This window comes from Dermochelys coriacea, chromosome 2 (assembly GCF_009764565.3).
Source record: "Dermochelys coriacea isolate rDerCor1 chromosome 2, rDerCor1.pri.v4, whole genome shotgun sequence".
NCBI lineage: Eukaryota > Metazoa > Chordata > Testudines > Dermochelyidae > Dermochelys > Dermochelys coriacea.
In genome coordinates this window covers 84,682,275-84,704,341 of record NC_050069.1, presented here as the reverse complement: position 1 = coordinate 84,704,341, position 22,067 = coordinate 84,682,275, and the positions used below count along the sequence as shown (strand labels likewise).

Below are 22,067 nucleotides of genomic sequence, written 5' to 3'. Positions count from 1 at the left end.
GTGACCATAGCATTAGTAGATTCTGGGAGTGCTGTCACGCTGGTCTTGGAAGTTGGTGGGGCAAGACCAACTAACCTGAGCCAAAACCACAGGGGTAATGTGTTTTCATGGCACCATAAATTTCTACCCCACAATCCCAGTACAGATTGAGATCCAGGGGAACACTACCAGGGTAACTGCAGGAGTGGTCCCTAGGCCCCCCTACCCTGTCTTAATTGGTAGGGACTTCCCGGATTTGAGAACTTACTTCCCCCCAGTAGAGCCAGGGGAGGGTAGCAACCCTGGGGCTGAGATGGAGGCACCTACAGATAGCCTCACCCCAATTTTTGCCGAATTTCCCCAGAGCTATTTTCATCCCCTGGGAAACCCCAGAAGTCTAGGCGGGAAAAGAGAGCAGATAAAAGGCTAGGGACCAGCAGTTCAGAGGAGTTGAAGTAGAGGAGAGTTTGGAGAAGGCTAGAAGACCAAGACCCTAGGTAAATAGACACCCGGCTTGTGCAGACAGAGAGGGCAGGAAGCCCCACAAGCTGAAGAACAGGAGAGGGAAGTAGCCCAGAGGAAGGAAGCACTAGTTCAAGTGGTTTACCACTATCTCTAGGGCCCCTGGGCTGGGACCCAGAGTAGAGGGCGTGCTTGGGTCCCTCCTGCTCCACTTCCCTTCTCTGGGTTACTAGTGGGACAGTAGATACCCTAGTTCAGGGGCAGGAAACTGTGTGCCCTGAAAACCTCCCCCTCCCCCCCCCCCCAAGAAGAGGAAGCACGGGACCCATCATAATCGTACTGGCAATTTGCCACAGGGGCTAGGGGCTTTTGACCCTTGGGAGCACTGGGACTCAGGGCTTTAGACCAGGAAGGGTGGGGGGAGGTGGCGTGGTGCTGGGACTTGGGGCTTCAGCCCCATGGCTCTGTTCCCAGTGCCAAGGCTTGGGGCTTTAGCTATGAGGGGAATACTGGTTTCAGTGCTCCCTCTGTAGCTGAGGTCACCACCTGCTAAAGCCAAAAGCAGCCCCAGCACCCTCCCACAAGGCTGAAACTGGAAGTCTGAGCACTCCCTCCCGCCAAATCTAAAGCACTGAGCCCCAGTCCTCCCATGGAGTAGAAGCCTGAGCCCCTTGCTGGAGCTCTGGCACCCCGAGGGTCAGAAGCCCTGTGCCCCCGCCCTCCCCCCCCCCACACACACTGCCCCTAACCTCCCATGTGGCTGAAATCCATAACTCTGGGGTTCTACTGTAATAGTTTTAAAACTTAGCAGATCACAAGGATTGTGGAGTGCTGCATCATCCTGAGGGTATAACCTTACTCTTTCTTTGTGTGTGTGTTCAGGTCCAGATGTACGACGAGACAAACCCGTGACAGGGGAACAAATTGAATCATTTGCTAACAAGCTTGGAGAACAGTGGAAGACTCTGGCCCCCTACTTGGAAATGAAGGACTCTGATATAAAACAGATTGAGTCAGATAGTGAGGATGTGAAGATGAGAGCGAAGCAGCTGCTGGTTGCCTGGCAGGATCAAGAGGGGATACATGCAACACCTGAGAATCTGATTACTGCAATGAACAAAGCTGGATTAAGTGACCTTGCAGAAAGCCTAACTAATGACACTGAAAACAGTAGTTAATTTATTTCAGATTGCAACTTTTTTATTAAAACAATTTGTGATTATTGTTGCTAGGTAACAGATCTAACATTTTGATAGGCCAGCTTTATGTTTAGTAAACAAATAAAACCTTTCTATAATATTTAGTTTTCTTGAGTTCCCGAGAAGGATTAGTAACAGTGATCCAGAAATAGCAACCCACGCATCATCCTTAAATTATGAAAATGTAAAGGGGGGAGAGCCAAGGTTCAGTGGAGATTTCTGAGACACACACCAGAATAGTTTAACAGCTTGCTGTTTTTAGACCATGTTTTGCTGACAAGCGTGTCGAAGGTCTGTGTGTAATGTGCGCTATCTTCGTACTTGCTTACATGTAATCCAGGTTAAATGTGTGTAAAATGACACGATTCCTAATTAACTTGGTTGCACTTGAAAATGTTGGGGTGGAATTGTATGCAGGCCTCTGGCTTCCCTTCCTGAAAACTTGACTGTCAATGTTGACTCAAGTCAACTTAGGGGGGAAAAAAAGTGTTGCTAATAATCCGGTAGCTGGTATTCTCCCTGCTGAGGGAAGTTGGTTTAACTGCTAAATCAGCAGTGAAGAAGTGTCCTGTTCTTTTCCAATGCTCTTTGGATTAGGCATATATTTGAGGTATTAACTCTAATCCAGTAAAAAATCCCATGTGACTTTTAAAAATTTATTTTTAGGAATAGGGTTGTTAGGTCACCTGACTACCTAAAATTCACCTCTAATGTAATGTGGGTGAGGTATTATATCCTGGTCTGTTGTAGAGTGTTGCTGAGTGCTAGTTTAAGCTTCCTTCTTCAAATGTAGGGATGGCTACATTTTATTGATGGGTGAAGCCTTTCTGGATATAGTTTATTTTAAAAAAAAAAAAAAATTTTTTTTTCAGGAGTTTTTGATGGTGTTTGTATAGTACTTGGCTAGAACCTACTTCAGTAAAATCAGAGTTTCTCTATGTAGAGTTTGCTTTATTAATTGAAGTGCATCAGTCGCTGAATACTCAGAAAGCTTTAGGCATCATTGGATTTTTATTTTTGAAAGTCTCTATTCTAGTTGCAAAATCACTCTCTAAATTTCTACAGATGCTCGCCAATGACTGTGCAGCCTACTACAGAAAAATTATAAATGCTTCCGTAAGCGTTTGTCAGTGGTATTAGATTAATTGTTCCCACTGCTGAAAACAAACAGATCAGCTATATATCCTGGCCTGGGAAGCCACGAGGCTGCCATGGCCATTAGGACCCTTTAAGCAGGACTGGCAACCATAAGGAGGAGAGAGTCCTTTAAAAAGCTGGGAAGGTGTCAAGCTACTGTGGCCCCAAACCTGATTTCACTGGCACCAGATGGGGGGGGGGGACTTTTTAAAAAGAAAACTCCATCCTTTCTTCCCCAGCCCAATAGGACTCTTGGGCTGGGACACGTACTGTTTCTTTGTGGATGGAGCAAGGTAGTGGGGAGTTCTACTAGATAGTTCTTGCCTGCAGAGCCACTCATTCTGGGCTCTTTTCCTCATTGTTTTAAACCTCTAAGGAGTTTTGTCCTCGTGGTGTGATCAGGAGCCCTATTTAAAGGACTGTTTCTGTCTGATGTGTAGATTGCTGATGTAGGTGGTTTTATGGAGAAGATTGATCAAGTATTCTCTCTATCACAGAACACACGAACAGAGTATGGGGAAAGGAGTCAGACAACAGGAAATACTTTTTTCCATTCAGTGTGACTGGACTGTAGAACTCTGTGCCACAGGATGACAATTGAGGCCAAGAATGTAACCAGATTCAAAGAGGGACTGCACATTTCTGGGGATAACAAGACTATCCAACTATAGTACATGCTAATACTTTATATCCCTTCCAAAAAAAAAAAAAATTCTGCATAACATAAACCCTGCCATTAAGGGTTAGGATGAGATTTTCATGCAGATGGGAGGTTATCCCACTTCTGCATACTGCTGCATTTGTTGTTTTCAGGGAGGTGCATCTGATGCTTGCTGCTGTCAGAGACAGGATATTAGATTTGATGGGCCACGGGCATGATCCAGTGTTGCTGTTTTGCTGGTTATGGGATTGTAATTTGGGTAAAATATTAAGGGATTATTTGCTTTAAGGGTAATAATTTGAATGTGTGACGGTGTTGGGAACATATTTCAAGGCAGATGTTAGATGTTGTGGAGTTTAAAGGAGATTATCTCATTTGTCAGGGAAGTAAGAGCTGTGAAATAGGAGCACTGTCCTGCAGCCCAGCATCTCCCACAATTCTGAACATCTGGGTTGCTCTCCTCCCATGGAAGCAGATGAGCTTTTTGACACTGGATGGTTTGGCCTTGATCCCTCTGCCCCCATGGGCAGTAGAAAAGCAGCAGTTTCCTTTCCTCCCCCTTTGCAGTGGGGAGCAGTGTTCTCCCCTCCTCAGCATTTCTCCTCCCTGGGTCGGTTAACCCTTTGGGGGTTTAATCTTCCCTGCAGTGTCTCCTTGCTGGCTCCTCTGCACCTTATCCAGGTAGTGCTCTCTGTGTGAGACAACCATCCTAGGCTTGGCAGATAGAGAATTATATCCTGCCAGCACCCAGCCTTCTATCCCTAACTCTGTAGGTCCCTGGGCTATGAGTCAGACAGGCAGCTGGGGTCCCATACCCACCAAAGCAGTAGCAACTCCAGTGTGGGAAAGATGGACTAAGAGCGCCAAAGCAGAGAGGCTCCAAAAATAAGCAGGACAGTGACCACTCAACCCCGGGCAGGGGGACATAAGTCCCAGGGAACCCTCACAGAACAAAGAGGGGAGGCTTGCAGGGTCACCAATCCCGTTCTCCCTCCCCTCCAAGTCTTAAGGTGTGTCTTGAGTTCCCTGGGAAAAGGAAGCAAGGCTTCTGATCAGCCACTCCCCCTCCTAAGCCAGCCAGGAGGGCTCTGACAAGTTGTCCTATTCCCTCCGCTCCAGGGAGAATGGGAACACAGTAGGGGAGGATTCTGAGACAGATCTCTTGCGAAGGCAGCAGGCCTAAAGAAGGCAAGGCACAAAAAGCCACAGCAGAGCATCTACACTCCCAAAGCGCGCACAAATGGTTTTTTTAAAAAAAAAGAGAGGCTAATAAAGGGAAGGGAAAAGAAAAACACAAAATGTTTTTAGGATCTGTGAGTCCTCTGACTCCTCCACTGAGGAAGGCGAGCTGTCTGGCGCTGAATCTGAGCAGAATAGAGGAAAATACACCAACTTTTTCTTTCTTGCTTGCTTTTTCTTTCCCCTGAGAAATTTCAAGCTCTGTGCAGCAAGGTTGTCTGCATTATTCAAATGCAACCTTAGCAGGCTCCTTTTGAGTAAGCCTCAGAATATATTTCTTCCCTCAAAATCCTTTCCCAAAGCTGCAATACTTCTTCATTCCTCCAAGGAAGTTATTAGGGATGGATGGAACACATCTGACAAGGGCAAGCGTATTAATAAGAGCAACCTTAGGCTCTGTAACATTCAAGAATCAAAGAGCTCTATTGCTGAGGTACTAACGATGGAAACGCACTTTGCCGGGGGTACGGTTATTCCCTCAGAGGGTGAGTTCTACCCCAAGAACCCTGCGGATAGAAAGCCACTCTCAACGATAACTTTGAAGTCTCCTCTGCTATTCTCTGAGCATCCCTGGCATCTACCTGCTTTGTTAGAGCATCCCTTTCCTGGCTAGAAGATCTCGAAGCCTTTAAGAACAGAGAATCACCCTGACTTCAGCTCCACTTTAAAGAAAGCGTCTCCCTAGCCAAAAGAGTTTGTTGCTGATGCCTCAGTAGATGCAATGAGCCTCCAGTTCTCCAGGCTTCCAGTTCAGGAGCCAAGTGCTACCTATGGCTCTAACTCTGGAAGGTGGACATTCTAAGTAGGTCCTAGGCTCGGTCAACTTTATCGACTTCCTGCTTTTTGGAGAAAAGCTGGATAAGGTGGTGGCTGAAAATGCAGCAAAATCCAAGTCTCTCTCTTCCCAACTAAGTGCCATCAGGAGAGACTATAGATCAGCCTTCAGGCAGAGGTGCTGTTTTTGCTCCTCATCCTCACAGAGAACCAGTAAAGAGACAATAGATTTCCCCAAAGGAAATCATGGAATTGAGGTCAAGGGGAAAATCCTGAGGGACCTCAGTCTGCCCCCACTCCCATAAACCACTTTCTTACAAAGATCGCATAGGCATCCATCCAGAACTGAAGTTAGGGGGCAGGATTTCCCATTTCCTAGAAGAATAGTTTTCATCTACCACAAACATGTGAGCCAGGGATCCTCTCTTAAGATATGGGCTCCACCCAATCCACTCTTCATCTAGTCACCCAGCTCCAATGATCCCATAAAACACAGTCTGATCCAGAATGAAATATCTCATCTTCTAGATATGGAAGTAATAGTATGTTCCTTTCGATGAAAGGTTCTACTCCATCTTCATTGTACGTGGGCAGGGGGATGTATCGGAGTCATTCTTGACCTCACAAGGCTTTGCAAGTGAATGAAGAAAAAGACATTTCAGCTTCAGAGGCCCCTGGCCTCTGCGGTGTCATCCCTGTCCCAAGAGGTTGTCTTGACTTTTTGGTAGATCTAGCAGATGCATATCCCCATCAGATCATGTCACTGCAGATTTCCAAGGTTTGCCTATGGCAGGAAGCATCAGTACTGAACAGTGCTTTTCAGCCTGTTCTCAACCCCAAAGGTTTCTACAGAGATGGTGGTCGTGATAATAGCCAGACTCTGGTCACAGGGAACTCACTTGTACCCTTCCTGGATGATACCTTGATCAGAACTGTAGCATACAGGGCTATGTCTTGGATGCTGAATCTTATCCAGGCATATGGCTTCATCATCAATGCCAAGAAAAGTTCCATTCTTCGAGTGCTTGTTCATATCGATTCCAACTAGGTGCGTGCACACCGCGTGCATGATCGTTGGAAGATTTTTACCCTAGCAACACTCGGTGGGTCTGCTGAGGCGCCCCCTGGAGTGGCGCCGGATATATGCCCCAGCCAACCCAGCGCCCCCTTAGTTCTTTCTTACCCCCCCGTAATGGTTGTTGAAACTGTGGAGCGCAGCTTGGCTGATCTCCACTCTCCCTAGCATTCGCTTTAGTACCTGTTAATAGTTTGTGATTAGTTTTGTTTATAGTTAGTTGTTAGTAGTTAGTTACTTATTATAGATAGATTTAGTTTACTTAGTGGGGTGGAACGGAGTCTTCTCCCCTCTTGCCTGTCCCAGTAGTCGGGCCCATGCTTGGGTCTCCAGACTTCAAACCCTGCTCGGCTTGTCTGAAGCCGATGCCAACGGGAGACCCCCATGATTCTTGCCTAAGGTGTCTGGGGGAATCCCACCAAGCGGACAAGTGCCGCATTTGCAAAGCCTTCAAGCCGAGAACCAAAAAGAAGTGGGACTTCAGACTGAAGCAGCTCTTTATGGAGGCGGCACTTGGCCAGTCCCTTCCTCCGTGCACCGGGACTCTGCACCGTCATCTTTGGTGCGAAGTGCCCCTGCAGCACCGACTGGCCCGGCACCACGTTTGGACTCTACTAAAGACTCGTGGTGCCAGATCTGGCTGGCACCACCTTCAACACAGCGCCGGTCCCTACCTCCGGGCCAGAAGAAGAAGAATAAGCAGCCCAAGCAGATGCCGACTGCTTCTTGTTTGTCAGTTCGACAGCCACCGACACGTCCCGCACTGCGGTTGGAGCCGCGTCCATTGCCTGAGCACGCAGGACAAGTAATGGCTCCTACACGGTTGACTCCAGCGCCGCAAGGGCCATTGAGTCTGGTACATGTAAGCTCCCCGGTGCACACCACGGTCAAGCTGAAGCTGCCCTCCATGCCGAAGACCTTTTCAACAGCGTAGGACTTGATCGCACTCACAGAACCAACTCCTCTGCAGCCGGCGGCACCTCCAGTGCAGGCAGTGCCATTGAGGGGAAAAACATCCCTGATATGAGCGCTGTCACCAAGCGAAGCAGGACGGCACCGGTCCCTGTCCTGATCTTGGTCCCAGCACCCATCACGGCGTCTCTCCCAGTCCCGGCACTGATCTCGTTCTTGGCACTGATCATACTTGCGATGCCACTCTGGCTCGCGGAGTTCCAAATCGCGGTTCGGCCGGTACCGATCGGACTCCTGATGCTGCTCCCGGTACCGGTCAGACCAGCACTTGACCCGAAGCAGATCCCGGCACTGATCTCGCCGGAAATCATCATTGAGATCCAGATCAGGCTTCTGGTACCGATATGACCGGTACCGAGACATCGATCGGTGCCCGCATTCTGCATCACGCTACCAGTCCCCGGCACTGCGGCACCATACAGCACCGGGGTATTTGGCGATGACACGTACAGCACCGCCTTGGCTGTCTCGCTCCACGTTGGCATCATCCTGCTCACAAGGTGGCTACCACGCCCAGGGCAAGGGCGGTGCAGGACAGTGGCTGGACAAAGGCAGGACCTGGACCAAGGACCTCCACAGTGGTCTTTTTGGACCCCCGGGCATACCATCAGGCCCAAGGGGTTCCTTCAGGGGCTTCCCGCTCCGCCCGTTTGGAGCCCCAAGTACCGGAGGCCACTGTGTCTTTCTCCTCTCACCCCCCCCCCCGGGAGTTTCTGAGGTGACTGCTCCAGCACCAGTACAGGCCCATGCCCCTAGCGTGGTGGACCTTAAGCATCAAGATTCCCTGCAAGAGGACCTCACACAGGATCCCTTAGTCCCGGGGGTATCTTCCTCATCCTCACCTGATGAAGCAGTGGCGGGGATTACGGTTTCAGGTCCTCCTCCTATGGACTTCCGTGCCCACAAGGAACTGCTTCGCAGGGTGGCATGCAATATGAACCTCCAGATAGAGGAGGTGGTGGAGGTAGAGGACCCAGTGGTCGATATTCTTTTGGTGGAGGCACTGTCCAGAGTGGCCCTCCCTGTCATACGGACTATACAGGCCAATGCCAAGACAATCTGGCAATCGCCAGCGTCTATTCAACCTATGGCCAAGGGCATGGAAAGGAAGTACTTTGTCCCTTCAAAGGAATATAAGTACCTCTATATACACACACCCCAACCGTGCTCCCTTGTCGTGGCTTCGGTCAATGAGAAGGAACGTCATGGTCAGCAGGCCCCGACGCCTAAATCAAAGGATGCTAGATGCTGAGGCTTGCAGCTCAGGGTGGCCAATCAGCACGCACTCCTGAGCCGATTATGATTATAATTCGTGGCACTCTATGGAAAAATTTAGGGTTGGTTCCACAGGAGTCCAGAGAGGAATTTGGCGCTCTAGTAGAGGAGGGCAAGAAGGTGGCCAGAACCTCCCTACAAGCCTCTCAGGACACAGCAGACTCGGCGGCTAGGACTCTGGCCTCGGGCATAGCCATGCACCGCATCTTGTGGCTGCAGGTCTCTGGCTTACCACCAGAGTTGCAGCAGACCCTCCAGGACCTGCCCTTTGATGGCCAGGGCCTATTCTCTGAAAAGACAGACTCTCAAGGCTGCAGAGTCTGAAGGACTCGAGAATTATCATGCACTCTCTGGGAATGCATACCCCAGTAATGCAGAGAAGGCCCTTCAGACTGCAGCCTCAGAGATCCTACCTTTCCCCTAGGCCAAGACAGGACTTCTTTAGAAGATGCGGCCGAGGTGGTAAAAGAAAACAAACTGGCCGCCAAGGCCAGGGCCCTGCCAAGCCATTGGTGGGGCCTAAGCAGAACTTTTTGAAGGTGCGCCCAAGGACGGAGCACCAGTCTCCATTCAGGATCCTTCCCCACCTTTCCAAAATTCTCTCCCATTTCCTCCGTACGTGATCTTGGATAACATTAGACTGTTGGGTCCTACGCATCGTGGAAAGGGGATACTTCCTCCAATTTGCTTTTTTCCCCACCCTCCTTCCCTGTCACTCTTCAGGGTGCACCTCCTTCTCATGAGCACCTCCTTCTACAGGAGGTCTAATCACTCCTAGCTGTGGGAGCGATAGAGGAGTTTCCAAAACAGTCAAGGGGCAGGGGTTTTTACTCCCACTATTTCCTGATCCCCAAGGCCAAGGGTGGGTTTCGGCCTATCCTGGACCGATGTGGACTCAACAAATTCATGGTAAAGTTGAAGTTCCACATGGTCTCACTAGGGACCATTATTCCTTCCTTAGATCCTGGAGACTGGTACGCCGCCCTCGACATGAAGGGTTCGTACTTCCACATTGCGATCTACCCAGCACACAGATGCTTCCTTCGCTTTGTGGTCAATCAACAGCACTTTCAATTCACCGTCCTTCCTTTCGGCCTGTTCACAGCCCCCAGGGTTTTTACCAAGTGCATGGCTGTTGTGGCTGCCTCCCTTCGTCGACAACGGATGCAAGTGTTTCTGTATCTCTACAGTTGGTTTATGCGGGGTCGCTCCAGGGATCAGGTGCAGTCTCATGTTTAGCTCAATATGAATATGTTCAATTGACTGGGCCTTCTGCTCAGTCATGAAATCCACTCTGGTACCAACCCAGAGGATAGAATTCATAGGAGCAGTCTTAGGCTCAAGCCTAGCTGGGCACTCCTGCCGGAAGCACACTTCCAATCCCTGGTGAATATCGTCCATAGCCTGCAAAATTTCCCGACCTCGACTCTGAAAACATGCCTATGCCTGCTGGGATACATGGCCTCTTGCATGTATGTGACCATACACGCCAGGTTGCGACTACATCTACTCCAAGCCTGGCTATCAACAGTATACCGCCTACGTCGGGACAGCTTGAGCACAGTGGTTACCATCCTGCCAGGGATATTAGCCTCTCTAGGCTGGTGGCTGGACCCCAAATCAGTGTGCGAAGGGATATCATTTCGTGCCCCGCAGCCCTCCGTGTCCCTGGTCACGGATGCGTCATCCCTGGGATGGGGAGCCCACCTCGGGAACCTACGTACACAGGGTCTATGGTCAGCAGGAGAGTTATCGCTGCACATCAACGTATGGGAACTCAGAGCAGTGCGCCTGCCGTGTCAAGCATTCCGAGAGTGCATTCAAGGCCATTGTATTCTCTGTGAGGACTGCAACATGACGGCCATGTTTTACATCAACAAGCAAGGGGAGCCTGGTCGTCCGCCCCTCTGTCAGGAGACCGCTCGTCTGTGGGAATTCTGTATAGCCCACTCGATCCATCTGGTGGCGTCGTTTCTCCCAGAAGTCCAGAACACCTTAGCAGACCACCTCAGCAGATCATTCCAAGCTCACGAGTGTTCAGTTCACCCGGACGTCATCCGTTCTGTCTTCTTGAAGTGGGGCTTTCCCCTGATGGACCTATTCGCCTCTCGCAAGAATCGGAAATGCCAGGTGTTCTGCTCTCTCCAAGAACACTCTCCGGGTTCCCTGTTGGACGCCTTCCTAATACAGTGGAAGGATCACCTGTGCTACACCTTCCCTCCATTCCCGCTGGTCCACAGGGTCCTGCTCAAGCTGTGCAGGGACAGAGCCCGTCTGATTTTGGTTGCACTGGTATACCACTCTTCTAGAGCTGTCGGTGGACACTCCAATTCCGCTCCCCCTGTGGCCAGACCTGATCACTCAGGACCACAGATGACTCTGTGATCCCGACCTGCAGTCTCTCCACCTCACATAGATTCATAGATACTAAGGTCAGAAGGAACCATTCTGATCATCTAATCTGACCTCCTGCACAATGCAGGCCACAGAATCTTACCTACCCACTCCTGCGAAAAACCTCACCTATGTCTGAGCTATTGAAGTCCTCAAATCGTGGTTTAAAGACTTCAAGGAGCAGAGAATCCTCCATCAAGTGACCCGTGCCCCATGCTACAGAGGAAGGCGAAAAACCTCCAGGGCCTCTTACAATCTGCCCTGGAGGAAAATTCCTTCCCGATCCCAAATATGGCGATCAGCTAAACCCTGAGCATATGGGCAAGGTTCACTAGCCAGATACTATAGAAAATTCTTTCCTGGGTAACTCAGATTCCACCCATCTAATATCTCATCACAGGCCATTAGGCTTATTTACCATGAATATTTAAAGATCAATTAATTACCAAAATCACGTTATCCCATCATACCATCTCCTCTATGAACTCCATGCTGCATGGCTAACTCAATCTGAGCTGTGCTGCTCTCACTTGGTACAGCAGGTTCTTTTGGGTAGCAGGAAGCTCTCTACGAGGTCCACATACTTAGCCAAGTGGAAGCGTTTTTCCTGCTTGTGCGCTCAGAGTCATACGCACAGGCGTCAGTTCAAGATGATAGGTACCATCTCCTGCCCTTAAAACAGCAGGACTTGGCAATATCATCCATCAGAGTGCACCTGGCAGCTATTTCAGCTTTCCACCCAGGTGAAAACAGGTGTTCGGTCTTCTCCAATCCCATGGTCAGCAGATTTCTCAAGGGGTTGGAGCGGCTGTTCCCACGAATTTGACAACCGGTCCCTATGTGGGATCTTAACCTGGTCCTCTCCAAACTCCTAGGTGCCCCGTTCCAGCCGATGGCAACCTGCTCGCTCCTGTATCTTTCCTGGAAGACAGCCTTTCTCATAGCTATTACCTCGGCGAGGTGTGTGTCTGAGCTCAGGGCACTCACATTGGAACCACTGTATATGGTGTTCCACAAGGACAAGGTACAGCTTCAACCCCACCCAGCCTTCCTCCCTGAGGTGGTGTCGGCCTTCAATCTCAACCAGGACATCTTCCTCCCCGTCTTCTACCCAAAGCTGCACACATCTCGACGGGAACAACAGCTGCACTTCCTGGACATTCGCAGGGCCCTCGCCTTCTACATCGAGCGAACAAAACCTTTCAGGAAAACGTCACAGCTGTTTGTTGCTGTGGCAGACCGGATGAAGGGCCTTCCGGTCTCCTCCCAGGGCATCTCATCCCGGATCACATCATGCATCCGTGCGTGCTATGACTTGGCTGTTGTCCCAACTACGCACCTTACCGCCCACTCCACGCAGGCTCAGGCTTCATCCTCTGCTTTCCTGGCACACGTACCAATACAGGAGATACGTAGGGCAGTGACTTGGTCATCCGTGCATACCTTCGCTGCCCCCTATGCGATAATTCAGCAGTTCAGGGGTGATGCTGCATTTGTTCAGCATTTGTTCAGCAGTCCTTCGCTCTGCGACATCTCACTCTGACTCCACCGCCTAGGTAAGGCTTGGGAGTCACCTAATTGGAATTGGTATGAGCAAGCACTCGAAGAAGAAAAGACTGTTACTTACCTTTTGTAACTGTTGTTCTTCGAGATGTGTTGCTCATATCCATTCCAAACCCACCCTCCTTCCCCTCTGTTGGAGTAGCCGGCAAGAAGGAACTGAGGGGGCGCTGGGTCAGCTGGGGCATATATCCGGCGCTGTGAAGGCCCCTCTCCAGGGGCGCCTCAGTCAACCTACTGAGTGTTGCTAGGATAAAAATCTTCCAACGATCATGCACGCACCTAATTGGAATGGATATGAGCAACACATCTTGAACAACAGTTACAAAGGTGAGTAACCGTCTTCTCACCAAAATAAACTACCTGGACGTGGAAATAGACACCTAAGTAGCAAAGATCTACCAGTCATTAGGTTTCAGAAAATCCAGGAATTTATTTTTTTTTTTTTGCTCCTGAGCTGCAGGAGGCCTACCATAGCATTGTGCCTCCAACTTCTAGGACTCCTCATGCATAGATATCACTCCATGGGCACAATCATGCATCCAACGTCTTTAAGCCTTCATACTAAACATGTGGGACCGCTCCCTGGAACACAGGAAAGATCAATTATTGGTTTTGACACAGGTGTTCAACTCCTTAAAGTGGTGATCAGTCCACAACAATGTCCATAAAAGTAAGCCCATCTGCCTTCCACAACTAATGCCCGCTGGGGAGCCCACTTGGAGACCTAAATAGTGCACCTAAACAGTGAGGAGGAAAAGACTCTCAACATAAACCTCCTAGAGCTGAAAGCAGTCGATCTAGTTCTATGAAGGTTGCAGTCCACCCTAAGAGTGGACCAGAATGTGGTTCCATCAAACAATATGACTGCGGTTACATATTTAAACACCAAGGGCGACTGGGGGAGACAAGGAGTCGAGCACTATTTGCGGAAGCATTGGAAATAATGAAGTGGACAAACTGTCCCTTATTTCCTGCAGCGATTCACCTCAAACAAAAGGCAGATTTGGCTGTGCAGGCACAGGGTCAACAATTCTGAGTGGTGTCTAAATCAGGAGGTTTTCAATCTCATTGTTCAGATGTTTGGCTTCCCTTCAGCTGACCTGTTTGCAAACTGTATGAACACGGAGGCCAAAATACTTCACAAGGGAAGCAAACCCCAGATGCCTTATTCCAGAGTTGGCCAAAGGGTCTATTTTAAACATTTCCACCCCTTCCTTTGCTGGGGAAGGTAGCCCAGAAAATAAAATGAGAATAGATGTTAATACTTATAATTCCCCTGGGTTGAAGAGACCTTGGTTGTCAGACCTGATGGAGATGAAACTGGAGCCTCCATTCCTGCTTCATTGGAGACCAGGCATCCTGTCACAAAGTCCTCTTCTTCATCTGGACCTGAAACAGATTCAACTAACAGCCTGACTAGTGGGAGCAAAGTGTTAGAATGTCCCGATCTGTCCTTCAGTCATTTAGACGTTGCTTTAATCTGCGAGAGTATTGACACTAAAACCATACTTCTCCATCTGGTGACAAGCAGATGGTGCAAATCCCAGAAATGCAGGAATTCCAAACGTTATGGACTTTCTCCAAGAAGGCAGAGGCCTTCAGCCCAGTACCATTCATGTCCGGTGTCTGCCCTTAGTAGTGTGCTGTTTGCAAGATCCCTTGGCTCCCTGGCAGACAATCCACAGGTAGCCAGATTCTTTTGAGCAGTCCAGTTAGCCAGACTGGCAGTCAGGTCACTTTTCCCAAAATGGGACTTTACTAGTTCTGAAGGCCCTAATAAGTCATCTGTTTTGAGCCTCTGATTTCCGAGTGGGCCTTGTATTATCCATTGACTTGTTTCTTAGTAGCTATCATGTCTGCCAGGCAAATGTCTGAGCTGGCAGCTTTATCTATACAGAAAGCTTACTGCATGTTCCACAGGGATAAGGTTGACCCTAGAATCCTTTCTTCCCTCCTTCTACATTTCTCAACTGAAGTTGTATTTTGTTCATTCTGTCCAATACATGCCATCCAGCTGAAAAGTTGTGGCCACTTTAGATGTCAGAAGAGCATTGACTTTAAAGGGCTCAACGAGTGGATGAAAAAAAGTTTCTGATGAAGCTCCTGCCCTTAATGGTGTCATCCCTGTCCCAGAGAGGACTTCTCTACTTCAGTAGATCTAGTAGACCTGTATCTCCATATCCCCAACAGACGACACACCACAGACTTCTGAGGTTTGCCTATGGCAGGAAACATCTCAAGCATACAGAATCTGAGAGACTATTTTAGGCTGTTTGTGTCCTTCCATACAAAATGCCAGGAACTCAGTTTCCAGGTCCTCCATTGATAGGTGGATTAGACTCTATAATGTATTCAGGAAGCCTACATATCAGAGCCTGTCCCAGAAGGGGTCCAGGCGCACTCTACGAGATGCTTAGCCACCTCCATGGGCAGAATGAGCGAGCACGTCCGCCTTGGAAATTTGCAAAGTGACCACCTTGTCTACAGCTAACTTCATTAACTACTGCAAGGTGGACTTGTTTTCTAGAGGCCTCCTTTGGCAGGAAGGTGCTGCAGGCAGTGGTTCAGAAATAATGCAGACATTTGAGCGAACTCATAAAAAAGTGGCTGGTACTTGCTTAGCAAACTTTTTTTTTCATAACCTTCCCTATATCTGTTTGCTGCTCATTACTTCCCAGGCATCCAGAATTGTAGGAGATGCTGGGCTACAGACTGGAAAACTTCTTACTGATTTCCTTTCTGCTAGCAGCATTTCACAGTTCTACCCACCCTAGATGCCTCATGAGTCAAGTGAGAGATATTAAGCGGAATTGTTACCATACATCTTCCTTGATCTAAAGTACAGTTGGAATAGTGGTTTATGATGATGCTTGGGAATAACTCATGTGGCAGCAAGGAGGAGCAGAGGGGGCGTTGCCAGACTGCATGGTGCCAAAACGCTGATCCACTGTGTGAGCTGCAGAGAGGAGAGCAGTCTAGATGCCCAGAATTGTGGGAGATGCTGCTAGCAGAAAGGAACTTATGGGTAAGAAATTTTCTATTCTATGAGTGGGAATTGAATTCCATGGCACTTTGGAGGTAGGAGTTGCGCAGAAAGGGATTCTGATTGGTTATGGAACTAGAGGGAATATCCTTGCTTAGAAGGGAAAAGAGATTTCTTTGTGCATGGGGCTGAATCCTTCACTTTTGGATTGGCACCTTGCTATGGATGTGACTACTCCTGTAGGAGGCTGTATTCCTCTTTTGGGGGTGGGGGGGAATTATCCTTATTTGGGGAAGTTGAGAGCCCCATTGGACGAGGATTCATAAGGATTAAAGTCTTGTTTGTTACTTTCTTTCTCGTTGCCTTTGGATTTGAGACTTTTAGAGGACTAGGAGAGCAATAGTATTATAAGGTGGGTGGAATTAGTTGACTACTAGGTGTTCTGGGACTAGATTTGTTTTGATTCCTGAGTCTTAACCATTAATGGTGGAGTTCTGATGTTTTTGATGATTGTACATATCGTCAGGGAAAAGATTGTTAGCAAATGACTAATCCTGGCACCTCCACATGTTTTATGTCATGAGAAAGAAAAACAAACACACACATTGGTGCACATTGTTTGAATTGGTTCACTAAGTAATTGAGTAAACTCCATTAATGATTTTATAGTAGTGAGTCAATGCTCTGACCAAGTACTTCTCTCTCCTGAAGTGTTTTGGAGGATTGTCATGATATCAGCATTTTATACATGGTTTTTCTTAGCACTATAAAATATCAGGCAAGTTATTTTCTCAAGAAGGCAGTTAATAGCACTATGATTTTTGTAAATTTTAGGGATGTAATAAAGTCCAGATAGAACAAAGGCTGCTGTCTAGAGAGATCTCAAAGTGCTATAGTTCCTTTTCTAATCTCAGAACAATCCTCATGCTGTGGAGTATTTCCGGATCAAGAGACAAAGTAGTGTTTATAACTACCAGGCTGTGATCAGTGTAAGGGCCAGGATGCAACTTCCTAAAAGCACTTACTCATGAGTGCTGGATCTACCTTCTGCTGTAAGAATACATGATTTCTGTAGAAAACATGTTTCAGAGTAGCAGCCGTGTTAGTCTGTATTCGCAAAAAGAAAAGGAGTACTTGTGGCACCTTAGAGACTAACATTTATTTGAGCATAAGCTTTCGTGAGCTACAGCTCACGTTTTTCTTCTGAGCAGTAGCAAGTAGGAAGCTGAGCAAAATTAAGTGTGGCAACAAGGCTTACTCATGTGCTACCAGGTGAGAGTGCACCATTAATCTTGGAGAAGGAAACCGTGGCAGCCAGCCATCTGTCTTGCAAGAAACAGAATGGAAATGGGGAGCTATTGCATCCTCCCCTACAGCAAAGATACTAGAGTAGCCAAGGGCCATCTTATCCTTATGGAAGCTCTTTCTCTCTCCCTCATATCCCCAAAGAATTGGGGACAAAGGGCAGAGCATCTGAGGTTCCTTTCCACAACGATTTCTGCTGCTGAACTTTCCCTTCTATAACAAGAACCCCAATCTAACTACCATGCTATGGATGATGTAAGAAATAATGTAGCTGACAAAGTCTCCTACTACTACAGTAGCATTCCCTCTAGTTAAGGAACTTTTTTGGATATATAGTCACTGTAGTAGTGCTTGCTGCTGCTTGCTACAGGAAATCACAGAAAAGATGATTCCACATCATATAATTTTTCTCAGTTGGCTTTTTAGAAAGCCTAGGAAAAAAAGGGTTACCTACCTCTTGTAACTTGTTCTTCAAGATGTGTTGCTCATGTCCATTCCAAGTAGGTTGCCGGAAGGTTTTTCCACTAACGGCACCCATCGGGTGGGCTCAGGCACCTTCATGGCACCACATGTAGGCTGACCAACCGCCTCTCCAGTTCCTTCTTGATGGATTATTCAAGGTGGGCGAGTCTTGAAATAGACTTGAGCAACACATCTCGAAGAACAAGAGTTACGAGAGGTAGATATCGTTTTTCTTCGAGTGCTTGCTCATGTCTGTTCCAAGTAGGTGACTCCCAAGCCTCACCTAGGAGGTGGGGTCGGAGTTCATGGAATCGCTGATTGAAGCACTGCTTTGCTGAATGTTGCATCGTCCATGGCATGCTGGGTAATGGCATAATGCGACATGAAGGTGTGGACTGAAGACCATGTTGCTGCTCTACCGATCTCCTGGATTGGGACCTGGGCCAGGAAAGCCGAGGAGGCCTGTGCTCTAGTAGAATGTGTCATCAGCATGGGGACAGGTATCTTTGCCAAATCATAGCATGCTCGGATACAGGACATGATCCACAACGAGATCCTTTGAGAGGACACTGGGAGGTCCTTCATCCTGTCTGCCATTGCGACAAACAGCTGGTTTGATTTACAAAATGGTTTTGTTTGCTCTTTTTTAAAAAGCCAATGCCCACCAAACATCCAGGGAGTGGAGCCTGTGATCCCGACTGTTAGCGTGAGGCTTTGGGGAAAAAAGCTGGGAGAAAAATGTTTTGGTTGGCATGAAATCATGAGAAGACCTTAGGGAGAGAGGCTGGGTGCGACTGACAAGCTGTACTTTGTCCTTGTAAAAGATGGTAAAAGGAGGGTCAGATGTGAGGACCTTCATCTCAGACACCCTTCCTGCTGAAGTTATAGCGACCAGGAAAGCCACCTTCCATGACAGAGTAATGAGCATGTTGCTAAGGTCTCGAATGGAGGCCCTGTGAGCCTCGAAAGCACCAGATTAAGGTCCCAAGCCGTTGCCGAGCTTGTGGGTATAACCTGTCTAGTCCTCTAAGAAAACGACACACCATTGGGTTAGCAAAGACAGAGTGGCCTGCCTCTCCTGGGTTGAATGCTGAAATGGCGCCCAGGTGAACTTTTATTGACAAAAGCCACAAGCCCTGATCCTTTAAATCAGGGGTTGGCAACCTTTCAGAAATGGTGTGCCAAGTCTTCATTTATTCGCTCTAATTTAAGGTTTTGCATGCCAGTAATACATTTTAACATTTTTAAAAGGTATCTCTATCTAATATATAACCAAATTATTTTTGTATGTAAAGTAAATAAAGTTTTAAAATGTTTAAGAAGCTTCATTTAAAATTAAATTAAAATGCAGATCTTATCAGTTTAGTGTGATCCTTGCCCTTGCTTTTTCTTGCTGAGTTTTCCAAAGTCTGGTACATATTTGGATACTTTAAGCTGCACACAAGCTTCTGAGTGATCAGTTGTTAACTGGCTCTGAGAGGGACAGAGGAGAAATTTCATGTGTGAAAATACCTGTTTACACAGGTATGTGGATTCAAATCCTGAAGGCATTGCAAATGCAGTTTTCTTCAAACAGTTAAATTTCACTGGCAGGGTCGTCCAGCAGGTCAGAATAGAGGCCCCAGGGTCTCTCTTGGAAGCTTCAAGTGCACTCCGCAGATTTCCAAACATTGATGCCCTCAATTCTGAGCTTTTTAACTGAATGAGCTGCATTTAAAAATTTTCAACACCCATCCACTGAAATACAGACAAATCCAAGTCGCTTTCGTTGAACTTTTCAGGTTTAATTAGAAAAGAAAGCATTGGGCCAAATTGCTGGAAATCTTGAAATCTGGCAGAAAATTCTGATTCCAGTTCTTGCATGTACATTCCAATCTCATCGACACTGACAGTGCAACGTGTCGATAACTCTTTTATGTTTTGGAAGTAGCAGAAAGTCAAGGTTTGAATATCCTGAGAAAAAACTGCTAGTTTTTACAACGACGTGCCTTCCAGGTTTCATAAAGATCCAGAACCGTTTGCCCTGCACCCTGGAGTCGGAGGTTGAATTTATTTACGTGAGTGGTGATGTCAGTTAGAAACATGAGCTTATACAGCCATTTGTCATCATCCAGTTTGGGGTAGTTTTGTCCTTTTTCCTACAGAAAGGACTTGATAGCATCAAAACAGTTTACAAAGTGCACCAAAACCTTGCCACAACTTAGCCACTGAATGTTGCTGTGAAGTGGAATGTCATTCTAAGCACTGTCTATCTCTTCTAGCAGAGCTTGAAACTGTCTGTGAGTCAAAGCAGATTGAGCAACAAGGAAATTCACAATTCGCACCACTCTATTCATCACATTATTAAGCTCTGAAATAGAAATTTTAGCACACAGGTTTTCTTGATGGATGATACAGTGAAATTTGAGTGTCGGGGGCCAATTTGATCTTCAAGTAACTTTACAAATCTGTTTTCTGACCATGGCAGGAGCACCATCTGTTATCACACCCAATATTTTTCTGATGTCAACTCCTTGTTCTTCAGAATGGGTTACAAAAGTTTCCACTGTATCTTTCCCCCATTGTTGTGCCATGCAGGGGTTTTAGGCAACAAAGATCCTCTTGGATTTCATCAGAAGCACAATATCTTGCAACAACTGCCAAACGTGGAACATCGTTTATATCCATGCTCTCATCAACTGCAACTGCTTCTTTTAATGCAGGTGTCTGCTTTTTGTTAATGTTTTCTGCCATTTCACTTACTCATCTCTCATCTGTTCTGGCAGAGATGGGAAGTTTTTATTCTAGATATGATTACATCTTTATTTGGCAAATCATTGAACAAAACCTCCCAACTGCTGAGAGAAACTTTTTATATATTCCCCATCTGTAAAAGGCTTTTTTTTTTTTTTTTTTTTGCAGTGACTGCAATCTTGTAACTTCCTTCTGTGGCTTGATTTTTACTTACACTTAAGCATTTAAAAAACTGCTTTGCTTCTCATATCCTGCTACTGCCTTTTTGATCTATTTCACTCTTGTCTGCTTCGTCAAGAGAGGTTTTATCATGCTTCGTTTGAAAATATTGAACACTTGATGTGCAACAACCACTTTCACAACAGAAAGCACGGTCCTTCTTTTGAATAAATCCAAATGTGTCTGTCCAAGAAGGCTGAAATGAATGGACATTTTAACTTTGTTTTCTTAGGAGCTGACATTTTGTCAAATATACCCCTCAACTTAGGGGGGAAAAAATTGTGACAGACTGCACACACAATGTCAAACGTAGTGCACTGTTCCACATGACATGATAGTGATGTAAGCAGCAAATCAGGACTTTAAAATATCCCAGTACGGTGGCGCTTCAACAATTTTTAAGGTGGGGGAATGCTGAACTGTGCCCCCTCTTACCCCTGTCTGGACCCTCACTGCCCCAGGCTGCAGCTAGTGGGCCACAGCTGGGAGTGGCTGCAGAGCCATCGGGACCCGGGACTGGCAGGAAGATAAGCGGGGCTGGCGGACAGGACCCCGAGTGGCAGAGCTCCAAGACCAGCAGCCAGAACTTGGGTGGTCTGAGTGCCACTCAAAATTATCTCGTGTGCCACCTTTGGCATGCATGCCATAGGTTGCTGACCCCTGCTTAAAATGTAGCAAGTAGTCCAAGATAAAGGCTATTGATGATTGTGTCTGAGAGGTACAACTCTGCGAACACCAGATTGAGAATTTTTTCCACTTGGCCAAGTAGGTGGCCCTGGTTTATGGTTTCCTACTGCCAAGGAGAACTTCCCTAAAAGGTCTGAACATATGAGTTCTAACGGGTTTAACCATGCAGCTTCCAAGCAGTGAGGTGGAGAGATTCAAGATTGGGATGCTGAAGCCGGCCGTGATGTTGGGTGATCAGGTCCGGAACTAAAGGTAAGGTGATTGGGGTGTCCACTGACAGCTCCAGCAGCATGGTGTATCAGGGGTGGTGGGGTTAGGCTGGCGCTATCAGTATTACTGAGGATCTGTCCCTCCGCATCTGTCCCTCTGGTACCACTTCCACCACTCTCGCAGGGGTGCTACACACTGAAGAACTCGGTGCTGGGTCCTGCCATGCTGGCAGAGGCTGAGGTCTAAATGCCACCTCCATATGGAGCTGCTTAAGGTGAAAGTCTCGCTCCTTTTTGGTTCTGGGGCAAAACTCCTTGCAAATCCTGCACCTATCGGCTTGGTGAGCCTCCCTCAGATACTTTAGACAAGCTTTGTGGGGGTCGCCCGTTGGCATGGGCTTGGAGCAGGACTTGCAGGGCTTGAACCCCGGGACTTGGGCATGAAAGTCCTCCCAAGAAAAAGCAGTTAGGATAGAGGGCTACCCCTCTTCTCCCCCCTCCCCCAGCCCAACTGCTAAGTACTAATACTAAGTAAAAGTTTAACTAAAACGTATAAAAAACAAATGAGGCTAGGAAAATGTGGTAGAACTTGCTGAGCAAGACGCCATGGTTCCAACGACTGTCACTGGCGGTAAGAAGGAACTGAGGAGGCATCGGGTCGGCAGGGTCATATAATGAGCGCCATGAAGGAGTCACTCCAGGGGGCTCCACAAGTGATCCATCGGGTGCTGCTAGGGGA

The 22,067-nt window shown here is 47.6% G+C and overlaps 2 protein-coding genes across 2 annotated transcripts in view; both read left to right on the top strand.

The window, feature by feature from the left end:
* The window catches only part of THOC1 (THO complex 1), a 35,847-nt gene extending 33,817 nt beyond the window's left edge, over window positions 1-2,030 (top strand). Inside the window, 1 exon segment of the mRNA XM_043508022.1 lies at window positions 1,324-2,030. Within this exon segment, the coding sequence (XP_043363957.1) occupies window positions 1,324-1,619 (296 nt within the window). The 3' untranslated portion in view covers window positions 1,620-2,030.
* Window positions 2,031-10,231: 8,201 nt separating this feature from the next.
* Window positions 10,232-16,379, top strand: LOC122458715. Its single transcript, XM_043508021.1, has 2 exons — window positions 10,232-11,189; window positions 11,654-16,379. The coding sequence occupies exon 1, from the start codon at window positions 10,232-10,234 to the stop codon at window positions 11,156-11,158; it is 927 nt and encodes a 308-aa protein (XP_043363956.1). The 3' UTR covers window positions 11,159-11,189; window positions 11,654-16,379.
* Window positions 16,380-22,067: the final 5,688 nt, after the last annotated feature.